Below are 11,003 nucleotides of genomic sequence, written 5' to 3'. Positions count from 1 at the left end.
CAAGCCGCCCCTGAGGAACAGGCGAGGCAAGGGCCAGCAGGGACTGCTAGCGGGTCGGGACAGCTGCTTCGCTGATGCTGGTTGTGTAGCATGGATGTGTGTAGCGTGATTGTGTTGTGTGGATGGGGCACGGAGATCCGCAGGGACCATTACTGGAGGAAGAAGCTGCAGGGCCGGGAGGGTTCAGCAGCTAAGCAGTTCAGGGTTCCTGGAAAGGCGGGTCCCAATGCATTTGCTGACCGGGTAACTAATGGGCTGCTCTCAAAATCATTGACTGTCACCGAGGTCGGCCAGACACCCTAATGTATCTGATTCACGATGACACCAGCTAACTCTGAGTACAGTAGAAAACGTACCGTCGGGCAACCAGAAAATGCGCACTCCATTCCCCACCACGGGACAGCGCCAGGCAGTACCCTCCACAGCGGGAGCTCGAACTGTCGCGAGAATAGCGGCCAGCTTGCAAGTCGCCCGGCACGGGAGCGCGAACTCTCGCGAGAAAGCCGCCAGCTCCGGAGGCGACTGCGGCAGGAGCCCGAACTCTCGCGCGACAAGCACCAATTCGTTAGACGCGCGCTGCAGGAGCGCGGAACATGGCGCGGCACGGGCCACCGTGGAGTCGGGTGGACGCGCAGCAGGAGCGCGACGTGCGGGAGCTCGTCCGGGGTGTCGCCGGCCTCCAGGACGAGGCAGACCCCAACTTCCAGCTCGCCCTAAACTTCGCCTGGTCCAACTTCAGGTGTGGGGCACGGCGCGCGGGCGGGTTCCCGGCCACAGCCCGGAGCCCGCGCGTGGGTCCGGCGCAGCCCGGGGTCGGGGCGCGCTGGGGCAGGGCATGGGGCGGAGGCGGGCGCGGCCTCAGGGAGCCTTCGCAGGCCCTGCCGCCGCCTGCTCCCCGCCGGCCAGCGCTCTCGGCGCGGTGCCCTGCGCACCCCACGGCGTGTTACCCGGGACGCGTCCTGATCGTCACGGGGAAAGCGTGAACTGGGTTTCTTGCCGGCCGGCGCGCGCGCCTGCAACCCCAGCGCTCTGGGAGGCCCAGGCGGGACTCCAGGCCAGCTTGGGCAACGTAGCAACTCCATCTTTATAATTTTTTTTTTTTTTAATTAAAGAGATTGTATTCTCACTGACTCCTGCTCCCTGGTCTGCCCAGTGTAAGATCTCTCTCACCCTGCTCTCCTTTTTCCAAAACGCGTGTCATGACACTGATTTAACCTGTCATTACTGTCTCCTCCACTTCCACTCCAGCTAGAATGCTGCATCTCTGCACAGCTCCTGGCACGTAGCACGCTAAGTAACCTAATACAATTTCTAATGCAGTTTCTCTTGTAACTAATTTTTAAAGACTTACAGAATTTAGATATTTACGTAAAGTGAGATCTCCTATTTTTCTTTATGGGAGATGTAAATTAATACTTTTAGAATCATTATCCATAATGAAATCATTACTAAAAGAATGTTAATGTTAATATTCTACCTGTTTAATTTCAGTAAAAATCTTCTTGAATAATGAACAGTTTTTCAAAATCCGTAATCTTAGTTACCTTAATGATCATAGCCATAAAGTGTCTAGTTGGCTTATAATAGGAATACGGGGCTTTCAGATTCTTTTAAACCATGCCAAGTTTCTGAAGTAATAAACTGAATTCTTAAATGTAACTTATAAAAATAAACAATGTGTGAAATAGGTTATACAATACAGAAACTTAAATGCTGAAATCCAAGTTATTTTTCTACTAATATTTCTAAATGACAGTAGGCAGATTGTCATCATTTTAGAGCTGGGAGAGACGTTGGAGATTACTATTTTCATTCACAGATTTCAGGAACTAAATTATAATAGGTAAAGTGGTGTTCCATTCACCCATTTACTGGCCTAGAATCATGTGTTTTTCAGTAGTGTAATTTTATTTAAGTATAGATTGCTCGCTTTGATACTAAAAAATGGAAAACATTTTTTGCATAGGCTATGCTATGTACATATACATTAGTTGCATAGGCTGTGCTGTAATTTTATGATGCTTTAAACCATCAGAAAAATGAATAGTTCATGTTTACATTCTTGAAAATTGTGGACTGGGCGCGGTGGCTCACGCCTGTAATCCCAGCACTTCAGGAGGCCGAGGTGGGTGGATCACGAGGTCAGGAGATCGAGACTATCCTGGCTAACACGGTGAAACCCGGTCTCTACTAAAAGTACAAAAAATTAGCCGGGCGTGGTGGCGGGCGCCTGTAGTCCCAGCTACTCGGGAGGCTGAGGCAGGAGAATGGCGTGAACCCAGGAGGCGGAGCTTGCAGTGAGCAAGCTCACTTTTCTCTAACTGAAAAGTAGCATCTCCTTCTATTATGAATGAAGGCAGCAAACCATAGCAGTATTAGCCTACCTATGACTTTATCACCAGTAGAAATCGCATACTGTTTTCACATCAGAGTTGTAGATATTTGTAAATGTTGTTTACTGTTACTTTAATGGTAGTTAATTGGACCTACTGCTAAATCTTGTTATTTAATACTTTCATAAATAACATTTCTTGCCATATCTTAAGCTTCTTTAAATATTTGACAACTGTATCTCAGTATAATGGGATTCCTTTGTATTTATTTTTTGGCTTTAAAAATGTTATTCAGAGAAGGGGTCCTTAGGCTTCACCGGGCCTCACTATGGCATAAAAAGGTTGGGACCACCTGATGTAGAATGTGTTCAGCTGGACTTAGATACAGGGGCTTATGGGAAGACAGAGGAGCCAGAGGACAAGGTTGGGAGGGTCAGGAAGCACCTGTGTGCTGGAGAAAGGATGCTTGCACAGTCTCGGACACAGTGATTATTTGCCTGCCTGATGGTGGAGGTAACGGAGGACAAGGTACACTCCATTCTGGAAATGTGTAGCTGAGTACAGAGCATATGGGGGATGTGGAGGGCCATGAGATGAGTTCACTTACCTGTGTGACAGAGTTGGCATAAGAATTGCATTTTGTCTTTAATAGATTTCATCGTTTCTTGGATGTCAACAGCCACAAAATAGAAAAAACAATCGAAGGGTAAGTCAGTGTGTATATATACACATCCAGAAATATATGTATTTTCTTATAGATCTTTTTAAGATAGCTTTATAATCATTTTTTTTATATTTTAGAATTTATGAAAAATTTGTCATTCATTCTGATCTTAGCAAAGCTGCTAGTTGGAAGAGATTAACGGAGGAATTTCTAAATGCACCACTTCCCAGTATAAAGGAAATAAAGGTATGCCTTCAATTATGAGATCTCCATTGTGTATTTTACTGTTTCCTATCTGATTATCGTCAATTTGTTTCAGTTACTGTTTAAACATTCTATTTTAGTATTATCTACTGGCTAACAGGATCTCTTGGAAATTTACTTAAATATTGCCATCAAACCAGATAAGCCTCAGTTTGTGATGAAAGAAAGAGCTTGTTTTTAATCATTTTTTCACCTCAGTCCTACTAAGGAAAGAGAGATCAGAGATTGATACAAATAGTAGCATTGTTTGGATATCTCAAAACTTTCAAATGGTTTCTCAGCACTTGGCAGTGACTGTCTGTAGATGCTTACTAGATGCCTGGTATACTTTCATATTGTTTGCGGGATTCCCCAAGACCACCTTTTGGCATAATGATTTGCTCAAAGGATTCACAGAACTTAAAAAAACAAAAGCTGTTATCCTCACTGTTAATAGTTTATTACAGTGAAAGGATACAGATTAAAATCACCAAAGGGAAAAGGTGCTTAGAGCAAAGTCTAGGAGAAGCTAGGCACGCATGTCCAAATGTTCCTTCCCAGTGGAGTCACCTGGGGATGCAGTTAATTCTCTCAGTAACAGTATATGACAACATGTGCAAAGTATTACCCTCCACTCCCCCCAGGGCCACTCGGCTGAGCCTTGGTGACCAGCATTTTTACTGGGGGTGGGTCACATAAGCAAGCAGAGCCCACATGGCTGACCTTAGCTGCTGAGTCTGTAGCCCCCTAGAGGTCAAACCAAGGATGGCAAGCATATGGAAACAGCTGTGGGTTCCCTGAACACAGTGGGACCACATTCCCTAGCTCTGCTGTGACACATCTTGTGCCTACATAGTTCTTTCCCTTTCTCCTGCCTGAGGAAACTCACGTTTTAATACTAAACTCAGGCACTGTCTCCACACATGCTATGTTTTTCAATTCTTTATAGTTCCTTTCTTGTCTCCCCCTTTAAAATGCACATTTTACAGGCATAGGGCTCTGTGATTTGTTCCCGGACACCTAGAGCACAGTGGACAGTGCATGTTTGTTGAGGGAATCAGTAAGGCTGTGCAGTCTTGTCTGCTTCACTATCCCCTCTCTGTCCACAGCCCCCACCCACTTACACAAGGTGGGATTGGTTATCCTTTTCTCTTGCTATGTGGCATCTTGGATGTGTTTGTTATGGCAGAGGTCCCCAACCCCCACATGGTGGACGAGTACCAATATGTGCCTGCTAGGAACCGGGCTGCATGGCAGGAGGTGCAGTGGGGTGAGTGAGGATGACTGCCTGAGCTCCACCTCCTGTCAGATCAGCGGTGGCATTAGATTCTCATAGGAGAGCAAACCCCATTGTGAACTGCACATTTGAGGGATCTAGGTTGCATGCTCCTTATGACAATCTAATGCCTAATGATCTGAGGTGGAACAGTTTCATCCTGAAACCAACCCCCACCCAACAGTCCATGGAAAAATTGTCTTCCACAAAACCAGTCCCTGGTGCCAAAACGGTTGGGGATTGCTGTGTGGTGTAGCAATAACTTCACACTTTTTTTTTTTTTTTTTTTTTTAAGACTGAGTGTCACTTTGTCGCCCAGGCTTGGAGTGCAGTGGTGCAGTCTTGACTCATTGCAACCCCCACTTCCCAGATTCAAGTGATTCTCCTGCCTCAGCCTCCTGAGTAGCTGGGATTACAGGTGCCCACCACCATGCCCAGCTAATTTTTTGTATTTTTAGTAGAGACAGGGTTTCACCATGTTGGCCAGGCTGGTCCCGAACTTTTGACCTCAAGCAATCCCCCTGCCTTGGCCTCCCAAAGTGCTGGGATTACAGGCATGAGCCACCATGCCGAGCTTCTTTATTATCCTTTTAATGTCTGTGGGATCAGTAGTGATGACCCCTCTTTATTTTCTGATTTTAATAATGTATGTATACTCTCTCTTTTTTTGTGGTTAGTATGTCTAGAGATTTATTAATGTTATTGATCTTCAGCGAATCAGTTTTTGGTTTTGCCGTTTTTATTATTGTTTCCTGTTTTCAATGTCTTTTTTGTTTGTTTGTTTGTTTGTTTTTTGAGACGGAATCTTGCTCTGTTGCCAAGGCTGGAATGCAATGGTGCAATCTCAGCTCACTGCAGCCTCAGCCTCCCAAGTAACTGGGATTACAAGCGTACACCACCACGCCCGGCTAATTTTTGTATTTTTAGTAGAGACGAGGTTTCGCCATGGCCAGGGTAGTCTCGAACTCCTGACCTCAAGTGATCTGCCCACCTTGGTTCCAGAAGTGCTGGGATTACAGGCGTGAGCCACCCCGGCCTGCTCTGTTGATATATTTTCAAGCTCATGCCAGTCTACTGGGTGAGCCCATCAAAAGCATTCTTCATTTCTGACACTTTATTTTTCATTTGGAACACTTCGATTCTTTCTTAGAGTTTCCATCTCACCACTTATATTTCTGATCTGTTCTTCCTTGTTATCCACATTTTTCATTAGCACTCTTAGCATATTAATCATAGTTGTTTTCAATTCCCGGTCTGATAATTCCAACATCCCTGCCATATTTGAGTCTGGTTTGGATGCTTGCTCTGTCTCTTCTGACATACTGTCAGGTGGCCAGTGTTGTCTACCTGGACACCTGAGCCCAGGACTCTGGGGCTTTTATTGGGGGCTTATCTCTTAGGCATAGGACCTGTGTGACTGACCACAATTACTGAAGTTCCAGAGCCTTCAAAGGAAAGCAGGTGTTCACCTTCAGTCACACTGTTTGCGCAAACTATCTAAACAGACTAGTACAACATGGTTCAAGATCTGAGCATACAGAACACATTTGCCAGTTCAGATATTTCAAGAGCTCAGTTACCGCAAGCTGGCCGAGGCTTATTCATGAAAATAAGCCCTTTCGGGGGATGCTGAAGGCTTTGGCAATTCAGGCTTGCTGAGTTAATGCGTTCCCACACAGCTAATATCCCAATTTAAAAATCAATCATATAAATAAGAAAAGACTGGCAATCAAATAGAAACTTGAACAGAGGAGAGTAATACCCAATAAAGGAAAATCAGTAATTTTAAGCTTATGGAAAAGTGCCTACCATTTCATAAGATAAGATAAATGCAAATTAAAGCAACACTGAGATAATGTTTTTCACCGATCTGATTAATAAAAGGTGTGGGAAACAGGTAATTCTATGCGTATGTATATTTGTATTACCTGTATGGAATATATTTTGACATTATTTCTCAAAATTCCAAATGCAAACACTCTTTGACTTAGCGTTTCACTTTTTAGGAATTTATTATACAGATAAACTCTTATAATTGTGAAACAACAGCCAAGTGTAGTGGCCCATGCCTGTAATCCCAGTACTTTGGGAGGCCAAGGTGGGCAGATCACGAGGTCAGGAGTTCGAGACCATCCTGGCCAACATGGTGAAACCCCATCTCTACTAAAAATACAAAAGTTACCCGGGCGTGGTGGCGCGTACCTGTAATCCCAGCTACTCGGGAGGCTGAGACAGGAGAATCGCTTGAACCAGGGGAGGCGGAGGTTGCGGTGAGCTGAGATTGCACTGTTGCACTCCAGCCTGGGCGACAGAGCGAAAATCCATCTCGGGGGGAAAAAATATGAAACAACATAAGTTTGTGATAGCAAAAGATTGGGAAAAAAATCTAAATTTCATTAATAGGGGACTGGTTAAGTAAAATATACATCTTAGTTAAACTATCAGGCATGTTTAAGCTTCATGATACATATTGCCACAGGAGAATAATTTTTAACCATAATGTTATACTCTAAAGACATTTCCTTCGTTTTAGAAATAAAAAGCTGTCATCCACTCAGATCTTATACTTGTTAGAAATATAGAACTCAGATTTCAGCTGGCTTTGAGGTTCCTTATGTGTATGCATTTGAGCTATGAAGAAGTTTGAAGGTTAAGGATTATTTAGGTATAACTCATGTTTTCTCAAACCAGGAAAAAAATTGGGGACATAACTGTCATGGAGTTATCTTTACTCAATCTGGTGTAGAAAGCATTTCCCAACCTCAGAGATTTATGTTCTTTTTTTTGTTTTAAAGACAGATGCACATTATTCCATACTGTCTCTTCTTCTGTGTCTGTCAGACTCTCCTTCAAACAGCAGTTATGTGGAGACACCAAGAAATAAAGAAGTGGGTATGTTACTAGATGCCTTAACATATGAGAAGTAAAAGAGAAATTGTTTGATTACTTAGTTACTAAACACTGAGTTTTATTGAAACTTCTAAAAATTTGTGAAACTAAAGTATTTCTATTGCTTTAGATGCTATCACAATTGTAAAATTTTATTTAAAATGCTGTCAGCCCTCTATATTCTCAGGTTCCAGACCCACAGATTCAATCAACTACAGATCAAAAATATTCTAAATAAATAAATAATAATACAACAGTCTAAAATAATACAATTTTTAAAAAAACTATTTACATAGCATTTACATGATATTAGGTATTATAAGTAATCTAGAGATTATTTAAAGTATACAGCAGGATGTATTTAGGTTATGTGCACATACTACATCATTTTCTGTCAGCCTTGAGCATTGCGGAGGGTGGTGTACCTCCTGGAACCAATTCCCCTCAGATATTGAGGGATGACTGTATTCGTTCTAACTTTACAAACTACCTTCAGCTGTAGAAAGAGAACACTCACCTTTGAGAATGAGTTAATTAAAATGTAAAATGTTTTAGAATATCAATCTATTAAATGTTTCAATATTTTTAAATTTTTATTTCCTGAGTATTTTATTTTGAGTCTTGTTAGTCTTTTTTCCTTAGTTTTGAGGTTTTTTTTCAAAGATAGGTATAATAAAGCCGATGAAGTTCTTCTGTTACATTTTAGAAAAGAAAGATGATTTCGACTGGGGAAAATACTTGATGGAAGGTGAAGAAATGGACATTGGTCCATACATGGACACACCAGTAAGTGGTAGTAGTTTTGCTATTGAAAATTGAAATACACTCCAGGTGATAATAGATGATTTTCATGGGTCTTTCCACCCTAGGTCAACTTAGCTAAAACAGGAACACTCTTCACTAAGCTAGAGTCATTTATTATGGAAGCCTGATTAGGATTTCGCACCAAATCATTAGTGGTAAGAAGTTAAAAGGGGCCGGGCATGGTGGCTCACATCTGTAATCTCAGCACTTTCGAGAGGCAGGAGGATTGCTTGAGCCTAGGAATTTGAGACCAGCCTGGGCAACATAGCGAGATCTTGTGTCTATTTTTAAAAAATAAATTCTAAAAAAGTTGTCTGGGCTTGGTGGCTCACACCTGTAGTCCCAGCATTGTGGGAGGCTGAGGTAGGCGGATCACTTGAGGCCAGGAGTTCGAGAGCAGCCTGGGCAACATAGTGAAACCCCGTCAACTAAGAATACAAAAAAGTAGCTGGGTGTGGTGGTACACGCCTGTAATCCCAGCTACTCAGGAGGCTCAGGCACGAGAATCTCTTGAACACAGGAGGTGGAGGTTGCAATGAGCTGAGATCGTGCTATTGCACTCCAACCTGGATGACAAAGCGAGAGACTCTGTCTCAAAAAAAAAAAAAAAAGAAGTTAAAAGGGGTGAGTACAAGTATCCCTTAAGGACCTGTGATCTTGGGACTTTTTGCCACAAAAAATAATTCCATTCCTTATTATTTCAACATTATAGAAAAAAAGAAAAAGTAGTAATCATATTTCCATTCCTATAATAGGCACTTCCAAGAGATTTAGGAAAAAAAAATTTGTTTTTCTGTTCCATGTTGCTTCAAAGTTTTTGCTTCAAAGTTTTCTTAGTCTTTTAATGTAAATAGCTTTAAGTGTTATACTCTGTAAAGCTAAAGTGTATCTCTTTTTTAAATCAGAATTGGTCTGAAGAAAGTGAAGAGGAAAATGATCAACAGCCCTTAAGCAGAGAGGACTCTGGAATTCAGGTAGACAGGACACCGTTAGAAGAACAAGATCAAAACAGAAAACTGGATCCTTGTATCAGTTGGAAAGGTATTATGTGTTACGAGGTGCTGGCATTTTCTAATAGACAAATTCCCTAGAAGGAAAGGCAAACTTTGAGATCAGTTCCATGTAATCAAGGTATTGGCTAAGCTCTACCATCCTTATAAAACCAATTTTTAAAACCATTAGTAATGTTTTCTATGATGCTTAAGTAGTAGTACTATAGAATTAATGTTGAATTCATACATGTAGAGTGTAATTTTGTAATTTTTTTCCTATACTTCTGAGAACTTTCTCAGCTGTAAATGCTTCCTTTTTTTTTTTTTTTTTTAATTGGAGAAGGACTGATTTTGCTAAGATTGTGCCACTGCACTCCAGCTCTGGCAACAGAGCGAGACCCTGTCTCAAAAAAAAAAAATAAAAAAGTATAAGGGAGGGTATGCATAGGTTATATGCAAATACTATGCCATTTTATATCAGGGACTTGAGCACCTGCAGATTTTGGTGTCTGCAGCATTCCTGCAACCAATCCCCATTGGATACTGAGGGACAGCTGCATTTATTCCGGACTTTCTAATCTGTGCACTTGGTGTCAGTGTGACCCAGAAACAGACAGACTTTTTTATTTGTGTGGCTTTGTAGTATTATGTCTTAATACATAGATGGCAAGTTTCCTTTCAGCTACTTGGGAGGCTGAGGCAGGAAAATCACTTGGCTCCTTCTCTTTTTTTTTTGGAGACAAGGGTCTCACTCTGTTTCCCAGGCTAGAGTGCAGTGGCACAATCTTAGCTCACTGCAACCTCTGCCTCCTGGCCTCAAGCGATCCTCCCACCTCAGCCTCCTGAGTAGCTGGAACTACAGGTGAGTGCCACCATACCCAGTTAATTTTTGTATTTTTTGTAGACACAGGGTTTCACCATGTTGCCCAGGCTAGTCTCAAACTCCTAGACTCAAGCAATTACTCCGCCTCTGCCTCCCAAAGTGCTGGGATTACAGATGTGAGCCACCATGCCCAGCCCACTTTGCTCTTCCCCCCCACCCCTTTTATTTGAGACGGAGTCTCACTCTGTCGCCCAGGCTATGGTACAGTAGCATGATCTCACCTCACTGCAAACTCCATCTCCCAGGTTCAAACAATTCTCCTGCCTCAGCTTCCCAAGTAGCTGGGGTTACAGGCGTGTACCACACTCAGCTAATTTTTGTATTTTTAGTAGAGACAGGGTTTCACCATGTTGGCCAGGCTGGTCTCAAATTCCTGACCTCAACTCATCCACCCGTCTCTGCCTCCCAAAGTGCGGGGATTACAGATGTGAATCACTGCTCTTTTTCAAAATTGGCTTAGCTATTTGTGAACTTTTATTCTTCTATAGACATTTTAGAAGCAGGATGGTAAACTTTAAAGAAAAAAAAGGCCAGGTGCAGTGGCTTACGCCTGTAATCCCAGCACTTTGGGAGGCTGAGCTGGGTGTATCACTTGAGGTCAGGAGTTCAAGACCAGCCTGATCAACATGGTGAAACCCCACGTCTACTAAAAATACAAAATTAGCTGGGCATAGTGGCGCATGCCTGTAATCCCAGCTACTTGGGAGTCTGAAGCAGGAGAATCGCTTGAACCCAGCAGGTAGAGATTGCAGAGAGCCAAGATCACACCATTGCACTCCAGCCTGGGCAACAACAGCAAAACTTTATCTCAAAAAAAATAAAAAAAAAAATCCAGCTGGAGTTTTTATTGGGATTGCAGAGAACTTATAGATCTAATTTGGGGAGGCTTGATTGCCTTAACATAATAATAGCTACATTT

At 42.7% G+C, this 11,003-nt stretch overlaps 1 protein-coding gene across 14 annotated transcripts in view; it reads left to right on the top strand.

Annotated features, from left to right (window-relative positions):
• Positions 1-486: 486 nt before the first annotated feature.
• Positions 487-11,003, top strand: part of TUBGCP5 (tubulin gamma complex component 5) — a 47,583-nt gene continuing 37,066 nt past the window's right edge. For 3 of the 14 annotated variants that reach the window (XM_054667308.1, XM_016927735.2, XM_016927729.2), the window contains exons 1-6: positions 543-739; positions 2,986-3,039; positions 3,135-3,243; positions 7,312-7,408; positions 8,112-8,191; positions 9,115-9,250. In XM_054667308.1, the coding sequence (XP_054523283.1) occupies positions 594-739; positions 2,986-3,039; positions 3,135-3,243; positions 7,312-7,408; positions 8,112-8,191; positions 9,115-9,250 (622 nt within the window). In that variant the 5' untranslated portion in view covers positions 543-593. Of the gene's footprint in view, positions 740-1,117; positions 1,155-1,248; positions 1,279-2,985; positions 3,040-3,134; positions 3,244-7,311; positions 7,409-8,111; positions 8,192-9,114; positions 9,251-11,003 lie in introns of those variants that run through there. The other 11 variants (XM_063794616.1, XM_063794617.1, XM_016927731.3 and 8 more) reach the window with 11 other exon arrangements.

This window comes from Pan troglodytes, chromosome 16, assembly GCF_028858775.2.
Source record: "Pan troglodytes isolate AG18354 chromosome 16, NHGRI_mPanTro3-v2.0_pri, whole genome shotgun sequence".
Taxonomy (NCBI): Eukaryota; Metazoa; Chordata; class Mammalia; order Primates; family Hominidae; genus Pan; species Pan troglodytes.
This window is presented reverse-complemented; position numbering and strand designations above follow the sequence as displayed.